The sequence below is a fragment of the Anoplophora glabripennis genome, unplaced genomic scaffold, assembly GCF_000390285.2.
Source record: "Anoplophora glabripennis isolate ALB-LARVAE unplaced genomic scaffold, Agla_2.0 scaffold978, whole genome shotgun sequence".
NCBI classification, from domain to species: domain Eukaryota; kingdom Metazoa; phylum Arthropoda; class Insecta; order Coleoptera; family Cerambycidae; genus Anoplophora; species Anoplophora glabripennis.
The window spans coordinates 11,671-34,614 of NW_019419051.1; the positions used below are offsets into that span (position 1 = coordinate 11,671).

The 22,944-nt window shown below is 32.0% G+C and overlaps 2 protein-coding genes across 2 annotated transcripts in view; one reads left to right on the plus strand and one right to left on the minus strand.

The window, feature by feature from the left end:
* Positions 1–1,317: 1,317 nt before the first annotated feature.
* Positions 1,318–2,028, minus strand: LOC108912116 (the record flags this gene model as incomplete). The annotated part of the gene is made up of 1 exon (XM_018717281.1): positions 1,318–2,028. A coding segment is annotated over exon 1 (711 nt), but the record flags the coding sequence as incomplete, so codon positions are not given.
* Positions 2,029–8,607: 6,579 nt separating this feature from the next.
* The window catches only part of LOC108912117 (60 kDa heat shock protein, mitochondrial), a 32,264-nt gene continuing 17,927 nt past the window's right edge, over positions 8,608–22,944 (plus strand). Inside the window, exons 1-2 of the mRNA XM_018717283.2 lie at positions 8,608–8,797; positions 11,496–11,768. Of these exons, the coding sequence (XP_018572799.2) occupies positions 8,608–8,797; positions 11,496–11,768 (463 nt within the window). The remainder of the gene's footprint in view (positions 8,798–11,495; positions 11,769–22,944) is intronic.

Sequence of the window (22,944 nt, forward strand, 5' to 3'; positions counted from 1 at the left end):
CTGGTTGCTTGCTCCCGCGAATCACATAACTTATGTCAAGAATCTTTGTATGGAATTGATACGGTAAATCTACCACTCGAGTCTCGCGTAGTTGTTTTCTGGAAGTAAACCTCACATGCATTTTCCTCCTCAGATAAAGCTTTAGTCGCAGTTTCCTCGATTTCCCAAAAACGGAATAGTTGCTGCTGTATGTCGATATTCTCCGAAAAGTTACACTGAATTTTAGTAGGATATTGAATGTTTACTGGGCCGGACACAATCCACCCTAATTTTGTTTTTTGTAGTACCGGCTTATTAGCACTTGCGCTAATTTGACCGACGCATAATAAATTCCAGAATAAATCTGCTCCTATTAATATGTCTATTTTATTTATTTCCCGGAATGTTAAACTGCTTTGTGTCTACTTTAATGCTAGGAAGATCACCAGTAATGTTTTGCAAAACTAAACACGAAATGGTGGTAGTATATTCACAATTTAGTGATTTTAATGTGACATTGCATTTTTTGTTTATCTTGGAAACCGCTTGATTTAAACCCGCCACTGCGCAGTCAACTTTTGTTGATTCTAATTTTAATTTTATACAAAGATCTGCTGTTATAAAACTAGACATAGAACCCGAATCTAATAACGCTCTGATTATGTGTGCTTTTCCATCATTATCGTATATCTGTACGCATGCCGTAGACAACAACACTTGTACTGATGAATAAGAAGACAAAGAGACATTGTGCGCTACCGATTCGTTTTCCTTTGTACCGCGCGAATCTGCCGACGCCGCCGAGGCACCTGTCTCCATTTCGCCCGTTTTTTCACGCTCAATGTGCAGTAACGTGTTGTGTTTAAGATTGCACTGCTTACAATTACCTAAACGACATGTTTTACTATTATGACCAAACCTCAAACAATTTAGGCAAAGCTTAGCTTTTTGTGCATTTTTTATACGTTCTTGTACAGGGAGATTTTTGAATTCGCTACACGAATAAATGAAATGATCTTGCTTGCAATACCCACACATAGGCGTGTTAGAGACGAAACCTCTTACGTTTGGTGATGAATTTTGTTTACTAGATTTTCTATCTGAATGGTCTGACTTTTTTGCTTCAAGCGATTCTAAATATTCAGCGCGTTCTTTTAGAAATATTTTTAAATCGTCCAATGTTGGAGTCAAATTTTTTGTTTTACGACTTTCCCACTTGCGTGAGCTTGTTATATCAATTTTTGAGATAACTAAATGGATAATTAACGCGTCCCAATTTGCAGTTGATTGTTCTAACTTTTCCAAGTCTCGCAAATGCCGCCAAACGGTATGTATTACGTTACGAATTTTTTCTGATGACTCTTTTTGAACTGGTTCTAAATCGAACAATGCTTTGATATGTTTGTCTATTAAAAGACACTTGTTATCGAATCGTTCTAACATGGCTTGCAATGCACCGTCGTAACTTGCTTCTGAGAATTCCTCTGACATTAGAAATTCGGCTGCTTTGCCTACCAACGAAGCCCTTAGATAATGGAATTTTTGGATTTGCTTAATGCTTTCATTCTCATGAATTAAAGACCGAAACGTGTCACGGAACTCTAACCAACGAGTATGCTCCCCATTAAATTTTGGTATATCTACTTCCGGTAATCTAATGCCCTCGATATCGTCACTTTTTTTGACTTTCCTAGAACTTTTTGTAGATACGGATTTTTCCGACTTGTCATCGCTTGCGTAATTTTTGAGTAATTGCTTGGCTAGTGAAATTTGATTGTAATAATTTGTCTCGAATGTATCGCGCTCGGAAAATTGTTCCTCCATGTTTTCTGCCGCATTTTCTAGAAGTATTTGTACTTCGTCGAAATCGGACAACAATGTTTCTGTGATTTTATTTAATCTTTCGTTTAACTGAATGAGATCTAACTCGCCGGGATTTTCCTCTTTTTTCGTTTTATCATTTAAGGCTTTTGTGAAATTACTAAAACTAGTTAATTTTGATTTAAGGGATGCCCTTTTTCGCACTAATGTTTGATAATCGTCGTTCATTTTGCAAATAAATGAATTTGCTATTTTTGTGTGATATAATAGGTTACTAATTGCAATTGTGTGAATTTACTGTTATTACTAGAGCTGTAAAATTCAGTTACTTGTCGGTACCTGTAACTACTCGTTACTTTTTCATACAGTAAACGTTACTTCGGATCAGTTATTCGAGTACTCGAAGTTCAAAAGGTGCTGTACGGGTAGTACGAGTACTGCAGCAGTCGGATTATAACGGTTTGGGATCCGAAGTTACTTATGCAGGTTAGGTAATCGGTACCTACTACCTGCAAATTTCGATTTAGAAACTTATGTTACGCAGCATTAAAGTGTTTAAATTATCAAAAGTAAATAATTTGATTTTCAGCTTGTATTTCGGTGATATACGGGAAATTTTCAGACTCAGTGTAGTGTAGCATTCTACAATATTTGAATTTCACGTTTATACATATTGTAGTAATCTGTACAATTTTTAAATTCAAGATCTGGCTAATGATGGAGTAGAGTTCATTTTTGTTACAGTGGTCAGTTTCGTTTTTACCAGTGGATTCGGCGATAGCGGTTCAGTATTCGGATCTACACCTTCTCTTACTACATACATCTCTTGCAAAAATCGGGTACTCGAGTAGTGAAGTAACGATAACGTAATTTTTTTAGTAATCGTTAGTTCGGATCGTGTCGAGTAACGAGTACTCGAATAACGAATAGTAACGATTTCTTACAGCTCTAGTTATTACGTAATAACTCTTCAGGTTGACACAAGTCAAGAACTGTATATTGTAGGTAAATAATGGAACAGACTCACTTTTTGTGTAATGTAGCTGACCAGTCGATTCGCTGCGAAAAACTTGGCGTTTCGGCGATTCACTCTGCGACTGCTCCACTCTGCTTCAATGCACCTGTTGTTTCTAGCCGGCCGGCACAATCCTTTTCGGCTTTTCTTTGATGTAGTTTTTCTTACAAATTTGCTTGATTTTGCCAATTATCCGAATGTGGCTCGCTGGACCAATGTTTTGAATTAATGACACTTGAAAATTGGGCTGGTATAATGCTTTACTTTTTACTTTACAACTTTTTGCAAAATACATGTGTGCTCTATAGTGGACTGTAACACACTCCCTCTTTTCATGTTCGTTCCCCCATTTCCTACACTTATGCACATCTCGCGCCATCTGTTTGTCCACACACGAACCACAAGTAAAGGGTGCCACGCACTTTTGTTTTTTAACTAAGAAATCCCAACAGAGGGTAATGTCAATCCCTGCTTTAACAGTTCTTTATATCCATTGTTTCCACAACTTAATTTGAGTTTAAAAGATTTAGTGATGGTTTGATTTGACCATTTCATGAATATTGTTGATTTGCTATTATGGTTTTTTCTCAAAGCCATGATTTGATCTTTATTAAATAAACGATTTAGTAAGACTTCATTAAGAAGGGGAGAAGGACGCATTTTTTTCGATATTTTTCATTTTATTTTTAGCATTCCTTAAAAGTTTTTTATATTTTTCGGTTCTGGATTTTTCTTTGAAATACAGTGTTTCATATTTTTTAAGTCGAGTTAATATATTTGCTTCATTTTGAAGAACTTCAAATGTTAGAGGAGATATAGGAGGAGATAGTACATTTTCTTCGCTTGATGTAGACCGAGAGGTGAAGTACTGACTAAGACTAATTGGTAAATCTGCAGTGGAAGTACATTGCTGTGTCCTTAAACTTTCCTGAATCTTGACATCAAAGTCTGCTAGCATACATTCTTGAGGTTTTTTGGGTTCACCTAAAACAAGATAAAAAAAGACGTGAGAAGTGTATTCTTTAATAAATAAAAAATCATCCAAGGTATGTTGGAAAACAATTTAATTAGCAGTACTACAAAAGGATTTGCGACTGCATAGAATTCGATATTCCCAGATGGTAGTCCAACACATCTGGCTTGGCTTATGTGCTACAATGCCACACCAGAAATCGTTGTTATTTTGGGTAGGTACATTACAAACAAGTATGTTATGTAAGTAGGTCAACTAACAATAAGTAGGTTACAATGTGTAACAAAATATTTAAAAAATAATTTCAATATATATACCGAACTGTGACGGACTAGCTGGGCAATTTTCTTGCATTTTTCGGCTTGGAAAATGAAAAAATTGTTGGAACAGCATTGGCCTTTAATTTCTGACTACCATCCTCACGGGTTTTTTCCCATATTTCAGGTGCAAAATGAACCTACAAGTAAAATAAGCACCGATGAAGTTAACGGCCTGTGTTAAAAGCTCGGTTAAGAGAGACATTATAAAACATACCTCACATAAATATGAATTATCTGTTGTGATCCAATTCTGTCGGTTTGTTTTTATTAACCATTGCTTCCTTCTGTCCGGAACCCTTCGAAACTGCTGAAGAATTAGTACAGTTCTTCGCAACACAACGTGTCATTCAGGCCGAGTATGTATCCCGTTTTATCATAATAACAGTTATGTTATTTAAGATTAACGTTAACTGTTAATTAATTAAGACCATTTTTAGCAAATACTCGTATTGCAATTTTGTTGTTTTTTGAAGACGCTTTTGTGTCGACATTTTTAGTAATAATTATGCAAAATTATTATAAACAAGAGTCAGTATTAGACAAAAACACATATAACTGACAGATGTCTTTTAGGTTATGAAATATGAAACAAATGCAAACTCGTAAATAACGGGTAAGTACAACATAAAATAGTTTGTAACACGTTATCTTAAATTATAACAAGAGTTTCTTAAAGGCAAGGAATTTGGTGTTGCTATAGTTTAACGTACGTGTCTATGAAAATGAACGGCTTGTTAAATTTACATTTACTTGCCGGTTTTATAAACACACATCGAAGGTAAGTTGTAAAATTTAAGTAACTTAGGTAAGTATTTACCCTAAATGGAAAAACTAAAGTAGGGTATTTTAGCCGGCAGGGAGTCTCCCCCTCCACTTTCTGTCTTGGAATGGCCTTGAGGTCGAAGGCCGATGACGATGGTGTATGGATGACCTTGAGGCTGAAAGTCGAAGAAAATGACGTAGGTTGGTGACTTTCATTTGACCTTTGCATTGCAGTTAACCTTGAAATTAGATTTGTATGGTATGTGGGAGAGGTGTATTTTTACATGAGAAGATAACCTTCATTTGACTTTGGCATTGCCGTTAACCTTGAAATTAAATTTGTGTAGTGTGGTGTGAATAAGGAAGATTGTTTATGACCTTCATTTGTCTTACGTTTTAAACATTGCAGTTAACCTGGAAATTAAATTTGAAATATGTATATCGGTGTGGATAAATATTTTATGAGGGTGTGGTGACTTTGAGCTAGTTCAAAAGACGAAAAATATCACATTATGTGACGCAGTTCGCTTAATTTACGTTTAAACAATGCATTTAACCTTGAAATTAAATAGTTGTTTTAATGTTGTGTATACAATGACATTATGACGTGGTGCATTTGAATTGCAGTGTATTTTCTATATAAGAGAAGAGATCAAAGTGAAGAATTACATTTCGTTGTGTGCCAACCCTGCAGTGAGCGTCTACAATAGTGTAAATTTTGTGTCAAAAATGTTTGAAGTGAGAACAATTATTGTATTTATTGCTGACTAGATATTATATATTATAATATAAAATGGCATTATCAATTGATGAATTAAATAAAATAAATATTAATATTAACGGTGAATTCAATGATATATCATAATAACAGTTATGTTATTTCAGGGTTGTTAACGTTACCTGTTAAGATATAACGTGCATGTTATTGAGGAATTAAGACCATTTTTAGCAAATACTCGTATTGCAATTTTGTTGTTTTTTTGAAGACGCTTTTGTGTCGACATTTTTAATAATAATTATGCAAAATTATTATAAATAAGAGTCAGTATTAGACAAAAACACATATAACTGACATATGTCATTTAGGTTATGAAATATGAAACAAATGCAAACTCGTAAATAACGGGTAAATACAACATAAAATAGTTTGTAACATGTTATCTTAAATTATAACAGAGTTTCTTAAAGGCAAGGAATTTGGTGTTGCTATAGTTTAACGTAGGTGTTATTTGTCTAATGAAAATGAACGGCTTGTAAAATTTCCATTTACTTGCCGGTTTTATAAACGCACTTCGAAGGTAAGTTGTAAAATTTAAGTAATTAGGTAGTAATATATACTATAACGTACGTATATATAAGTATTTACCCTAAAATTATTGTTAGGTTAAATCAAACGAAGAATCTAACAAGGAAACTACCCTAACCCGAACTCTCCAATTTCCCATATTTTTATATATGTTGTAGACTCAATTGTAGAACATAAAAAACTAAATGACATATTTTTTTTATCGGTGGAAAAACATATTTAGGGGGTGAAATACATCCTCAAAGTTCACCCCCCAAAACAGTTTTTTCTAAATATCTGGGGTTCTAGTCAATATTTTAGAATGAAAAAAAAAAAAAAAATGGAAATTGCTTCTTATAAAAAAACAAATGTTTCACATTAGATTCCGTGTTTGGAGGCTGCTACCCTTATTTTTTATTTCAGAAAAACTATATTTTTCAAACATTTTTTATATATAAAAAAATTCATATTAAAAAAAATAAAAAATATGATTTATGTAAAGAAATTGACAAAATAAAGTTCTCTTTTTAGGGGGTGAACAACCCTCTAGTGTGCTAAAAATGTCTGTACGATTAGAATTAACATTGCAAAATAAAAAGTTTTTACTTTTTCTCTAATCATACGAATAATTTGTTCTATTAGCCGCAAACAGATTTAAACGGATGCAAACTACCCCTCATGTTCACCCCCAAAATATTTCTGTGACATCTCAATATTTTGAAATGAAATAAAATGGAAATTACTTCTTTTAAAAAAATAAAATGTTTCACAAGTGATTTCGTGTTTGGGGGTTGCAACCCTTATTTTTTATTTCAGGAAAACAAAGTATATTTTCAAACATTTTTTATATATAAAAAATTCATATTGATTCAAAATATTAAAAATAAATATGATTTATGTAAACAAATTGACAAAAATAATTTCTCATTTTAGGGGGCGAACAACCCCCTAGTAATCCCCTAGTGTGCGAAAAATGTTTTAACTTTTTCTCTAATCATACGAATAATTTTTTCTCTTGGTCTAAAACGGATTTAAACAGATGCAAACTACCCCTGATGTTCACCCCCAAAAACAGTATATCCGTGATATCTCGGATTCTAATAAATATTTTGGAATGAAACAAAATGGAAATTACTGAACCCGTTTATTGGGGGATGAACAGCAGGGGTAGTTGATGAACAGCAGGGGTAGTTTGCATCAGTTTAAATCCGTTTTAGACCAATAGAAAAAATTATTCGTATGATTAGAGAAAAAGTAAAAACTTTTTATTTTAAAATGTTAATTCTAGTCAGCACAGAAATTTTTCGCACACTAGGGGGTTGTTCACCCCTTAAAAAGAGAACTTAATTTTGTCAATTTATTTACATAAATCATATTTTTAATTTTTTTTAACAAATATGAATTTTTTATATACCTATAAAAATTGTTTGAAAAATATAGTCTGAAATAAAAAATAAGGGTAGCAACCCCCAAACACGAAAACACTAATGAAACAACTGGTTTTTTATAAGAAGTAATTTTGCATTTTGATTCGTTCCAAAATATTGATGAGAACCCCAGATATTTAGAAAAATCTGTTTTGAGCAGGGGCGAACTTTGAAGATGTATTTCACCCCTAAACATGTTTTTCCGCCGATAAAAAAAAATACGTCTTTTAATTTTTTTTTGTTTTGTGTGGTTTTTCCCCAAATTCATGCTCAATAAATTAACTTTAGTAGCAAACTGTTGTCATAAAGCATTTATAAGTTTTAATTCTGATGGTTTCGTTTTGCCGGTACGTAGTCTGTTGTTATGAAACATGAAACAAATACCTACAACGTAGAGGGCAAACTCGTAAATAACGGGTACGTACAACATAAAATAGCGGCCGTGTTCTGTTTCATTTCATTACAATTAAATAACATGTATGTTTGACGGATACTTATAAGATATATGTTATTACGGCATGTTATTTACAAACGTTATTTCTAACATAACATTTTAACGTAAATGGGATACATACTCGGCCTGATTATCCGATAAAAAACTATCTTTTGTCAATACACGTTTTGGATAATCCATTTTAGCTATATTGTTTGATGAAAAGTGTAATTTAAATTTCAAGTGTTTTTACCAAAGAGGGCTACAGAACACATAAAAGAGGATATTTTGAATAAAATGAATTCCTCTTGGGAACAATATACGATAACTTATTTAGGTCAAAGTGACCCTGCATTTAAAGATGGTAAATGTAAAGCGTTGTTAAAATTTGGAATTGTCATTTAATTTTTGTTTATTTAATTTAAATAAAAAAATATATATCTAGTAGTAACAAATGTTATATATATATATTCTAGTCAATATAAGTAATTTACACTATTTAGTCAGTATAATAATATAAGGTGGCTTCTCTGTTAATGTTTTATAATTCCAATAGGTAATATCATTTTTTTTATTTATAGAACTATTGAAAATGTGGATGCATTATGCTAGCCAAAATTGGACCGATGCTGAGGACCTCCAGTCAGCCGTAAAGAGATTGATGAATGAGCTAGATTATGTGGCAATAGATTGTCTTCACGCATCTAATTATGACATGAATTACTGCTTCTCTGAAGAAAAAATTAAACAGTTGGAGGAGGATTATGAAAAGTATCGCCGTGGTGCTTCGTCATGTGCCGATTATTTAAGTGAAACTTTAAATTTGGACAATTTTGTGTGAAAATGGTGGAGATAGGACTAAAACAATTTGTTATTTCTAATTTGTTGGATTATCTACCATATGCAGCTGTTGTAAAATACAAATTAGCAGCTCAATAAAATAATGCTGGTAATGAAGATGATATATAACATATCATTAAATTTTTATGTAATTTATATATTATCTTAAAATGGCATATTATATATCTAATATTAACAAATTTTATTGTATTAATTAATTGTCTCTTATTGTAATGTGGAATAAATAATAATAATAAATATTTTTAAACTTTTATTGTTGTCTTATTTGTTAAATGAGAGGAGAAAAAAGTATATAAATAGCATAATCAACCTTGAAATGACATTTGTCTAATATGAAATAGGAAGAAATGATACATGAGGAGGGAACCTTCAGTTGACATATTTAAATGCTATTTTTAAATATTTCATTATGGTGTGACCACGAGTGAGCTCTAAGTTCATAAGTTTGTAACGAATTTATATAAATCAAGATGTATAAAAGAGAAAAGAAATATATATATATACAGGGTGTNTAGGAAGGACTAGTTTTATTTTGACCTCCCCTATACACTCCCGAGAGATTAGGAGGTACTTACCGGACACCCTGTATACCTTAAGAAATTCGCACTTTTGTTCATATTGTTTTTCTGAGAAATTACTCAAATTGCACTTTTGGCATTTACGTCCCTTTGAAATTAGCTAATTAGCTGAATACACACGCAAAGACTTATTGGAGCGATAAATTGTACCAAATATTCGTCAGATAAATGATTAAGAAAAATTTTTCAGACAAATTTTAGAGAGGACACTAATGCGAAGTTTTATTGAATTATGGTACAAAGTTTACCTAACTGTTTATTTGTTACGTCTGTTTCATTCACAAAGATTTATCTCTAAATTTGGTAAGATTATTCTGTCATCGTTGATCTTTCGGCAGTCCAAAAAATCAGAGTAATTTATTTGTTACTCGTAAGTATAGTTTGCTTGAGTGTTCTACGAAAACATGAACAAAAACGATTTTAAACACGTTCTATTACTTGGAATGATGGCTTATGTGATTATAAAATCATAAAAAGCGAACAAAGTGGGTTAAAACATGGTTATTGAGGAAAGAATACAATACGCCACTAATTCCTTATAACTCGTTTTTAATATTTTTATTTGTATATTCTTGTGAGGTTGTTTTCCATAAACACAGGTGATTATGATATAAATCGATCAGTCCACTAATAAATTCTTTTAATGCCATATTTGAAATTGTAGTATGTTCTGAACTCAAGACAGAAATTAACCTACTTTACATATCGCGTAGATATTTCCTCCAACATTCATACTAACACGCAGATGACGCTCTATAAAATATCACCCAATAATTCACGACAGATTTATTAGCTGTTTAATCACTGTGTTAGTGTACGTGACAAAGTAATCACTCCAAATTATTTGGCAGCAATTTAACCCCCAAAATATTGGTTTTTTCAATTTTTCTTGATGACCCAAACTAGCAGTTTTGTCTTTACAATGTATGCAATTGAACTATAAATCAGTGTATATTCAGCTATTGGATGTAAATTTGAGATTGAAAAATGCTATAGGTCCTTCTTCACGATGGGCCATGCGACCAATTAGCGCAATGGCTGGAACTAGATGATGCTGGTAGACTCTGGCTCGTGATCAACGATAGTGTCGATGTGGCATTCACACGCTGATCTATTTTATTTAAATCTTCATTTTTTCACTAATTTTCTAAAAAGCTTTTTTGGTGGTCTACATTTAAATAAAAGTTATATGTACTTATCTTATCAAGTAAATGACACTAGCCGCAATGGCTGCGATTTTAAAATTCATTAATGGATATACAGGGTGTCCTGTAATGAATTGTACACAGAGCAGCAGGTGATTTGTAACTTAATATTAATGTGATTAGGCCAAACTTACCTTAGTTCATAAGTTGATAGTATCCGAATTACAGCGTGTCAAAATCAAAATTTTATTTTCAATTTTTTTAAATAACCTTTGAAATAATTGATGTGTTTAAATGTAATTTGGTATTCCGGGGATTTTTGACGTAAGTGGCGCCATCTAGAATGTATGCCAAAATTATGAGAAAATTTGAATTTCTCATTAAAAAAACCCTGGGACACCAAATTTCGTTTAAATACATCAATTATTTCGATGATTTAAAAAAATATATATAATAAAATTTTAATTTTGACACCCTGTAACTCTGTTACCACCAACTTATGGACTAAGGTAAGTTTGGCCAGATCACATTTTAATATGACATCACAAATTACCTATTACTCTATGTACAATTCATTACAGGACACCCTGTATAATTTGATGGAAGTATATTTTCCATTTAATGAAATTTAAAATGTTAGCTAGTTTGTGATTGATAGCATTGGTCTATGGCACTATCTGGTTAGAATGTCTTCCATTAGCAAATTGCACATATGACCTATCGTGAAGAGAGGCTATAACAGTTTTAATTGACAGTTAAAAAAATTTGGAATTATTGTAAAACTAGGCTTATATGTTATAACTGAAGTTAACTGAATTTTACATAACCTATTAATTTTGATTTTTCGATTTTCCCAAAATGAATATATGTAATTTTGTTTTATTTTTTCCTTAAAGGTATTATGTTGGCAGTAGAAACAATAACTGAGACTTTAAAAACTTTATCTAAACCTGTTACCACACCAGAAGAAATTTGTCAAGTAGCTGCCATTTCTGCTAATGGAGATAGTTCTATTGGAAATCTTATAGCTGACGCAATGAAAAAAGTAGGGAGAGAAGGTGTTATTACTGTTAAAGATGGAAAGACTTTAAATGATGAATTAGAAATTATCGAAGGGATGAAGTTTGACCGAGGATATATTTCACCATACTTTGTTAATACTACCAAAGGTCAGTTATGCTGTTTATGTCTGAACATAATAGGGTGTTTCTGAAATAAGTGTGTTTCTTCAAAAGGTTATAGGGGTCATCCATAAATTACGTAAGGGTATTTTTTCACATTTTCAACTCCCCCCTCCCCCCATGTAAAGAAACCGTAAGATTTTTCATAACTCCCCTCCCCCACCTTACGTAATACATTACTTGATTCAATTAATTTTTTTTTTATTATAAAAAAAGCTTTACAACTTCTAACATTTATTAATATATTTGTTATATTATAAATACATATATATTAAGAAAAATAGAAAAATTAATGAAGATTATTTTATTACGTAAGAATTTCATTCCCCCTCCTCCCCCCCAAATAAGGAATGATAAGAAAATGTTGAGCCCCCCCCTCCCCATTGAACCCTTATGTAATTTGTGGATGACCCCATAGAACAAATTATTTTAAGCAAAAAGTTTCACATGAATGTGGGTCGTAATTCGCATCGTTTTCAAGATGAGTTGAAATTAAAAAAAAAAAATTCTGAAATACCTCGAGGCTGTTTTGATCACTGATTTATCTAAGCAGAAGTAAGAAGCTGCTAAATTAATTTACAAATATGTAAATCGCTGGTGTAGATACGAGAGGTCAATACCAACAGGAGTCTCAGAACTTCGACGCCAATGGGTATTCTGCAAATTTGATTAGTGCTTTTCATTATCATTGGGATTTTTAAGAAAAAAGATCTGCAGTTTTTTCAAAGAACTGCTCGTTTTAGAGATCTTATTTTTTTATATTAATGTAAGCTTACAACAAAATTAAAGTAAATCGAAAGTAAAAACTAAACTATTCAAAAAATGTTTATGGGAATTTTTTGTTAGAAATACAATTTTAAGGCCTAAATTCATAGATCTCACTAAAGTTTCACTCATACTTATACCACATATCTAACCCATATGCGACACTTAGAGAGATAGAGCTACTTTGTGCAACACGAATGGAGATACATCCAAGTTAAAGGGACTGAACGCATGCGTATTTCCCAACAGAACAGCTGTGTAACAACGTAAGATGATATTTTCGGATTTACTATTATTTCGGCATTAAACAGAATAATAAATATGAAATACAAAACTTTAAGGATATATAAATTTTGTAGAGTAAAATAGAATGTTTGATTATTTTGCCCATAAAATGATGCTACGTATGAACGGTTTTTATCTGTGAATTAGATACATTACCGATGAAGCCCGAATACATCCGTACATGTTTTATCTCCGTGTGGTTTATGTTAGTGACGTTACGTATAAATCATATAATAGCCATTTTGGGCATTTTGTAAACATTGTTGCCGTTAGCTGTATTGAAGTGTTTTAAAAAGTGGTTTACTGTGGATTTATAGTTATTTATTTTTAAAACTTTGGTGTTTTTATTAACAATTATTTGCAGTTACAAAGAATGTCTAAATCAGTATCGGAAATGCAAGAAAGAAAATAAAAATATACATTTTTTCGGTTTCCTAAAGAAGAACAATTGTATGATTATTACTTTTTATATAGGTAATCTTAAATTGCTTATAAAAATTGTTTAAATATTAAATTTTTATAATATAAATTGTTCTTTTAGATGTCGATAGAAAAATGTGGACACCCAGAATTAATAATGCATGGATAAAACGATTTCAAATTTACATAACTATATAGTGTAATACCTTTTGGAAGTTAAAATGGCATATTTTCTGTATTTGATTGCTAATTGTATTTGTAACTACCCAGGAAACACCATTTATAATTTTTGTAAAGATGTACCTCCAGTTCAACATCCCTGTCCAAATTTTTCTTTGGACTATTTAATAAAATAACTAGTAATTCTGCGAATTTACTACCACATAAAATCTATTAATAAAAATGTTAGTAAAAGTCCTAATATAAAAAATGTAAAATTAAACGTGTATAATTTTTATTTCAACAAAAAATTAATGAACACTTAGCAATTTTATTTTAATATATTAGTTATCTAATTTATCATCCCGGTTAGACAGACACTTTAATAATTAAGTGAAAATTGTGATAAATGTAGGTGTAAGCATTTTATGTTCATGTTCATTCAATATTTCGAATTGGCAACACTTTCTTCAGATATCAATTTTTATTGTCCAATCTGGCAACGTTTAGCATCCAGTTTAAATGGACAAGGTCAACGGCGGCATCTGTGCCTTATCAAAGGAGTGTCACATATGGGTTAGATATGTGCTTATACTAAACTCACCCTAATCGTATTCATAAACAATTCTACTTCAATGAGTCAGTTATATTGTACTCAAATCGCCGTCACAAATGAGTACTAGGTTAGTGACATATTAGTGGTATCTTAACGTGTGCTTATACAGGGTGTTCCTAAATAAGTGTCGCAACGGAAAACTGTAAATTCCTCTTGAAAAAAGAACAATTTTTTTCCTCTTCCATTTTTCTCTCCGGGCTTTCGTTTTCGAGATACGCGGTGTCAAACCTTTAATTTTTTTTTAGTTTGTCGCCAATAACTTAGGAATCGGTTGAACTACAGGACTGAGCTTTTGTACACACATTACCACTATTAATAGCTACTTTTTCGCACCCTTCTCGAATTCATTCGGAGAAGTGGAGTGGTGGAGATTTTAAGGTACCGTAAGGGTTTTTCCCCCCCTAAATTTTACGCCACTGGAAAAATTGACTTTTGACAGCAAATTCTAAAGCGCCAATGAATTTTACATAATAAGAGTTCTCTTGGTTTATTGCTCTAAAGTCAACCGTTTTCAAGAAAAATGACTTTTTATGAACAAAAGCAAACATTTTTGCTAACATTCCATGTCAATACTATCGAAAAGTTGACCGATAGAGGTGAAGCCGCAGCGGCAGAATGAAACATGATTAGAAGATGTAATGCGAGCATTCAAGCCAACGGACGTAATTTTGAACAGTTTCTGTAAATTTTACTCGCCAAATTGATAAAAAAAAGTTAAAATCTTATCTGTTGTTAAATTTCGTTAAAATTGTTAATTTATTATATGTATTTTTTGAATTACAAAAGATTTTCGAAACGTTAGCAAAATGTTTGCTTTTGTTCATAAAAAGTCATTTTTCTTGAAAACGGTAACGGAAAACGGTTTTCTTGTATATTCCTAATTTATTAATTTTGTGGTTTCATAATATTCTAGCAGTATATTTTACAATTAAGTCCAGATATTCAATAAAGGATATTCTTTACTTGAAAGATATATAAATTATAATTATTTTTTAGAAATTAGTTCTGTTACATACATCATAAATTATTGCTTGTTACTCATTCTACACTGTATGAGGTACATAGGGAAAATGAATTAAATATGAATTATTACTTGAGATATCATGGTTTATATGAGGATCATTTTTAATTGGATAATTAATTAGGCCTTTTAATTTTCATTATTTATTATTTAATTTATTATCTATACAGGGTGTTGCAGGAGGAGATGTACATACTTCAGTATGTTATTCTACGTTCAATTTTAAGTAAAAAAATTCCTATGAATTTAGGTCTGGAAGCGCATTGTTTAGGATATACAGGATGTCAAATTAAAAAAAAATTAATTATATTTTCTTTAACAACTCTCGACTACTTTGAGTTAAATTCATGAAATTTTCTATGCAAAGGTTTCTTGGGACGGGAAATTTAAATTTTGGTCACAAGCGACCATTAGTATCCTTTTAAATCGCTTCAACTTTTTTGTGCCACGGTGTATGTCATTTCGGTATAGAAAAACGTTTTCCCCTATCTTTTTTACTAAAAAAATGTACACCTTATTGAAGTTTCTAGGAGCAGCCGTTTCCGTTAAAATTTTTTTCTGTTATGATGATGCATGCAAATTATGTACCTTTTTAAAGTGAATCGAAAGTTATTGTTGTCAGGTTTTATACATTTTGTTTAGAGATTTTATTTTTGCAATTCTCACAAAAAATGTTTGAATAGAGCAACGCTAATCGTCAACTAGTTCCAATGATGCTTTTTACTGACAAAGTTGATACATAATTAGCACTCTAATAGGTACATAATTTGCATGCATCATCATCATTAGATGAGTTTTTAATGGAAACGGCTGCTCCTAGAGACTTCAATAAGGTGTACATTTCTTAACTAGAAAAGATGGGGGATCGCTTAACTAGAAAAGGATCCTAATAATCGCTTGTTGCGCCCTCTGGGAGATACAGTCAATCGTCCATAAAATTTGAATTTCCCAACTCAAGAAACCTCTGTATACAACATTTTATTAATGTAACTCGAAGTAGTCGAGAGTTATTAAAGAAAATGTAATTAGTTTTTTTTTAATTTGACATCTTGTATATCCTAAACGAAGCACTTCGAGACCTAAGTTCATGGGAAGTCTTTTACTTAAAATTGAAAGTAGAATAACATACTAAAGTATGTACATCTCCTCCTGAAACACCCTGTATATGTTCAACATGAGTTATTCAAATTCAAAATATTGTGACATTAGGTTTTCACTAATGACATATTTTTGGTAATATTTAAGTAGTCAACTGTTCCCTTATCTAGTAATTTGTGGTTTGATGCACACTTAAGTTAGTCACTCACCAGGCCCGGTCTGGCTCATTCGGGGGCCGTCGGGAAAAATCGAAATCGGGGCCTATTTGGTTTTGTGTGTTATTACGGTGCATATCGACTGTCCCAAGGAAAACTGTCGTATCTCAAATTTGGTTATACTGAGATAATTGCATTTGAATAGTTGAGAAAATAATAATGTTCGTTATTTTTTTTATTACAAGAGCTAAATCGTTCTTTTTAACAAAGTAATTATTGTTTAGGTCTTAATTAATTATTGATGATCTAAATAAAATAGTTTAGGATAAGAAAAAAATGGATTTTGAATGAATTACTACAGTTTTCATAGACAAAATTTTTATTGAGAAACAACTTCTTACACTAATATGGTACAGAAAAATTAAACATTTTCTATTTTTAGATGAAAAAAAAATAATTGTTAATAATCAATAATGACATAAAAGAAAAATTTATTACGATTCAGAGTCGGAGTCATCTTCTTGGTCAATATTACTTTCTTCCTGGTTGTCAGTTTTACTAGCAGGCCGAAGGGAGTTGTAAAATCCATGATACATCGATGGTTATCAATATAGCCTTACACAGACCCAAAAGAACGCTTAATTTCTTACCGTCAATTGGCAGCAAAGCATGATACAATCTTGGAAATTGATATTCTTCGCGTTTACGTGTATTTTTTGTTTGTAAGTTATGTAAATGTAAGTTAAGTCGTTATGATTTTCTCCAAAATTATACACAAAAAATATTTTATTGGAAGACTGGATTGCAGTGGATTTCTCTGATTTTGCTGATTCTTACAGCCTCTCCAGTAATATCTTTTTTCCAATTTTGTTTCTTTACCATTGGTTTAAAAGTTACAAAATTTTCTCGAGACATTTCTTTTACTTTGGACTGTGGGGCAGTAACTTTGGCCATTTTTATTAGACTAATCCACTGATCAGGACTATCAGGAGTATATACAGGGTGTAACGTAAAGGTTGGGAATAAATTAATAGGTGGATTCTTTAGTTTAAAAAATAAATTTTTGTCATATGAAGTTATGCTCTACTGGTTTTCTTTTCCAAGCTACAGGGCGCTAAAAAATTTCAAAAAATTTAGTTTTTCTCCAATAACTTTCGAACATTAGAAGATAATGGAATGAAATTTTATCCATAGCTTAATTGATAATCCCATAGTAACAGGAAAGAGATTGGCTTTGTAAGTTACTCAGTGGCGTGCGCACGTCTTATACCGTAAGGTTTTTCGAAGAAAATTGTGGTACGCCACTGGTAAAAACATTTTTTTAATATCTTTTTATGATGCACATATTATTTTAAACAAAATTACCCTCTTGCGTTTTATTCCTAGCTCTTGTCATTTTTCCGCAAATAAAACTTTTGTAAATGCCATTTTTCCCCGCTGCTAACATAGAAAAATGAAAATAACAAAACATTATGATGTATGCTTTGACTCGGCCACCGAAAATGGTCAAATAGGCATTAAAAAAAGACTTATTTGTATTGAAAATGATATTAAAATATCACATTATTTTAACAATAATAAAAAAACCCTAGTGACTTAGGAATTTAAAGAATTTATTGAGTAGGTAATAAGAAATAATAAACAACAAACAAGATTACAAAAGGTGCTGGAAATGTTGCCCCCAACTTCAGTACATTTTTCAATGCGTTTTCTCATGGATTCTCTTACTCGTCCAAAAATTCCAGGCATATCTCGAATTAGCTGACAGCCCATTTCAACTCTTTGACGAAGAATCTGTACATCAGAAATGGGAACGGAATAAACTATGGTTTTTAAGTGCCCCCACACATAATAGTCTAACGGATTAAGTTCGGGAGAACGAGCAGGCCACGCTCTTGGCCTTACACGACCTATCCATTTATTGGGGAACGTTTCATTGAGGTATTCTCTAACTTCTCGCCTAAAGTGAGCTGGGGTGCCATCATGCATAAACCACATGTTCTGGCGTGTTTCAATTAGAACTTCATCTAAAGTCGCACAGCTAACACAGTATTCCCGTTGGCAAGGCCGTAAATAAAATGCATATCTGCTAATTCTGGAAATGAGTAGTCCATTCCTAACAGATCTAAACCAAAATACAACCGTTTAAGAAAAACTAAATGTCATAACTGACAATGATGTTTTGTCTGAAAACATCTGAAAACAAATTTTGGTGGCTTGGTCAAAGCATACTTCATAATGTTTTTATTTTCATTTTCCTATGTTAGCAGTGGAAAAAAATAGTATTTACAAAACGTTTATTTACGGAAAAGTGACAAGAGCTAGGAATAAAACGCAAGAGGGTAATTTTGTTTAAAATAAAAAGTGGATCATAAAAAAATATCAAAAAAATGTTTTTCACCAGTGGCTTACCACAATTTTCTTCGAAAAACCTTACGGTATAATCCGTACGCACGCCACTGAGTAACTTACAAAGCCAATCTTTTTCCTGTTACTCGGGGATTATCAAATTAAGCTATGGATAAAATTTCATTCCATTATCTTCTAATGTTCGAAAGTTATTGGAGAAAAACTAAATTTTTTGAAATTTTTTAGCGCCCTGTAGCTTGGAAAAGAAAACCCGTAGAGCATAACTTCATATGACAAATATTTATGTTTTAAACTAAAGAATCCACCGATTAATTTATTCCCAACCTTTACGTTACACCCTGTATAGCAGAGTGACGTTTTTTTGCAACTTCAATTACAGCATGTTTGCTGTCATTTTATTCTGTGTGTGGCCAATTTCAAGAAAACAGTGTTATTTCCAAATCCAAAGTCATTGATGCATAAGCAAACATCGTAAAAACAAAACGATTATGGTTTTGACCACCGTAATTGTCAAAATAAAGAATAACCTTTTGTATGCCATTTTCTTTAAAACTTTTTAAAAAGATCCATAAACAACTTCCAATTTCATCCGGTCCTCTCTTCGATATTTGCTCATGCTATACATAGCAATATCCTTGATTGCTGCCTAAATCATAAATTGTAAAGTTGTATGTTGCGATTTTACTTATATAATAAAAATCGCTGACTTCTGACTTGAGCGTTACTAACACCTTCTGCAAATCAAAGCATGCTGTTATTAGAGATTTATCATTTTTCGAAAATTCTTTATCAATGTCTTTCAGATTTCAAACCGCGATTTTGTTTAAATTATGATTATTACAATCATCTTCCATTTTTTCTGTTCTCTTCTCGGGATCTGTATTCTTATAGGCACTACATACGGAACACTGATCTTTTTTTGGCTTAAAGAAAGCTATATTAAATTTCAAATTAAGGGTATCCCTGTATTGTCTGACTGTAGCTACTGCATCCCATTTTTGTTGTTTTGCATATTCTAAATACATTCTGTGCATTCGTGAAATACTCAAACCTTCTTCAAAGTACATTCGTTTTGAGTTTTCTCTTGTACAATGAGAAGGCATAAGTGGAAAACGGTGTATGTGTTCCATAATGTTTTTTATTAGAGCATCCGGGTTCTTATGCGGTCTACTGTTTTCCTCTTATGTTCTGTTCTACAGTACCAACTTCACCAATTTTCTGCAAAGCAGTGCTTACAACTATTTCAGAAATTGTAAGCGCATTTAAGAACATCGTTTTGCAAATTTGTTTCTCATTATTGTCAATGACAAACTTATAATTGCCACCTTACAAGAAAATTCCACTGCCGAGTATGATTTCCAAGGTTCCAAAATTCGTCAATAATGGCTTTTCTAGCTTCTTCATTTATTATTTTCTTGCATTTATACCTGCAAGTTTCTTTACAAGGTGATTTAATTACTTTTGCAAAAATAAGTTTGGCTTTACGATTTTTATGTAATAAAAATTTCATTCAAATTTTAATTTATAAATTTATTCTGTATCACTCACGCAGCGTGCAACGCGCAACCGCGGCAGGCATGACAGAAGCTATTTATATGTTGTCATCTGGATCGAACTTGCAAGGCAAACTCTCCCATCTATTTGCAGCTCAAATTAAAGCTTATTAGTTATTTCAAGCATCATCTTTAAAATATAAAAATATACTTTTAATATACTTACCCTTTCAGTACTTATTCCGTTTTTAAATAATTTTTTAACAGAAAAAAACTCATTGGGTTAGGTGATTTTGAATCGTCATTTCTTCGGCTCCAGTACAATCTACGAATATCTATAGGCTACGTTCAAACTATTATTGGTTTTAAAATTATATAAAATTATATTAATATAGGTAATAAACTTAAACCTATCGTCCCAGGATACAGGATACAGAAAATCAATAATAGTTTGGACATAGTCCGAGGGCTTTAAAAAATTTTAAAGCTCTCAATTATTATTTATATTCTCATTTTTTCTTCCGATCACATAACTTATACGGCTATAGGGTAAAGGGTTATTATAAGGTTAAAAGTGTTACAGTTTGCGATATATTAATTCTCGTTTTTCCTCCAAACCCACGGCTTATAGATAAAGGAGTTATTAATTTAAAGTGCGTACGGTTTGGAATATATATTCATTTCTCTCTGTCTTTCCTGTAGGTACACTGTTTATAGGGGTATAGGGCATAATAATAAAATTTGTGTTATTTTTTGACCTGGGAAAATCCCATTTCTATTAAAGATTCAATTTTCATTTTTACGTTCTTCTTTTTTATTTTCAATTTATGGTGGCTATATCTCAAGAATTTATAAAAAAAATTTCTTACACTTTTGGCGCTTCGTTAGTCGTTTGGGGGCCTATCTTCCTAAATAAGTCGGGATTTGCCGATTGTCCGACCTGGCCAGACCGGGCCTGTCACTCACACATTGTTTTATAAAAACATATAAGGTTTGTGGACTGTATTTTGTATGGGAAACACTTATGTTTTATAAAAACATATAAGTTTTGTCGACTGTATTTTGTATAGGAAAATGCGATTTCTGCGATTTGCAATAACGAGTTTTTATTATTTAATTAATGGGTTTTACAGAAAAATTACTTTTTATAAAACTAATGACAAGACAGACGTACGAAGTATCTAAACAAAAAACTCAATCTTTTTTTTACGTTTCCAACGTTCTTTTTTTATTATTTTATTTCTATGTACACTCGGTTCCAATTCTCAACATCCTCCCCCGCGTTGAAGTGAAAACTTTAAAAAGAAAAAACAAAACAATAAATATAAATAAAATATGTTTATTATTTAACATTCTTAAGGAAGAGGACACAATTTTGAAAGAGGGCGCGTAATTATACCTTCACTTGTTTTAAGTTTTACGACCCTAACCTTTTTGTCTGAACCAGGGAAAACTTCAATAATTCTGGCTTTAGGCCAATTAAGTGGAGGTACATTGTCTTCTTTTATAAGAACAATATCATTGACTTTTAGATTTTCACTAGATCGATACCATTTTGGTCTATTTTGATGTCTATTTAGATAATCGCCACGGTAGCGCAGTCGGTCGAGAGTGCGGTGGCAAGCATTTCTCGGCCAGGCTTCCTATTCTGGTCGGGGTTCGATCCCCGGTGTCGGCACTGGCAATGTCGTTGGATAATGGGTGTTTTTCCGCGTTTTTTCAAGTGTAGCTCCCTTCCGCACAGCCTTTGGCTTTGGATTTGGGGGTTGTCTCAGTTCTGTGGTGTGTTTTATGTTTATGTTTAATCAACAGACCATTTTTTCCAAAATGTTGTAATTTTACACAACGTTGCCAAAATTTTAAACGATTGTCTGGAATATTTAACATATCCTTTTCCGGGTCACCTGTCAAACTGTCACCTATTAAAAAATGACCTGGGGTTAAACATCTTAAGTCAGAAGGATCCGTAGAGAGCGCACAAATTGGTCTTGAATTTAAAATCGCCTCAATTTGAGCGAGTACAGTACTGAGTTCTTCAAAATTCAAATGCGAATTTCCTACGTTTAAATGAAATTTTGCGCTTTTAATAGCTGCTTCCCATATACCTCCCCAATGTGGACTTCTAGGGGGTATTTCCATTTTATTTCATTACCAGACTGAAAAGTTTCTATTTTATTAATTATTTGTTGAGATTTAAAAAATGTGTATAATTCATTTAATTGATTATATGCACCAACGAAGTTTGTTGCATTGTCACTGTAAATGACAGATAAATTACCTCTACGTGCGATAAATCTTTTTAATGTTAATAAGAAAGAATCTGTTGTAAGACTTGAAACAATTTCTATGTGGATTGCTTTAGTTACCATACACACGAAAATTGCCATATAACATTTTGTGAACGAAGCACGTCTAAGATTAGATGATTTTATTAATAAAGGTCCGCCAAAATCTATTCCAACTTTAAGAAATGGTCTAGCTATTGAAACTCTGTCCTTGGGTAAATTACCCATAATTTGGTTTGCTGGCAGCGCTTTAAATCTGTGACAAGTCACACAGTTTTTTATAATGTGTTTTATTTCTCTTAAACCATTGATTGGCCAATATCTTAATCCAATGTTAGACAATACAGTATGAGTTCCTGCGTGAAATAGTTTGATATGTTCTCGTTTTAGTAATAATTTCACTACATAGTTTTTTCTGGGAAGTAATATTGGATATTTTTGTTCAAAACTTATGTCTGCATTTGAAAGACGTCCATTTATACGAATTAAACCTTTTT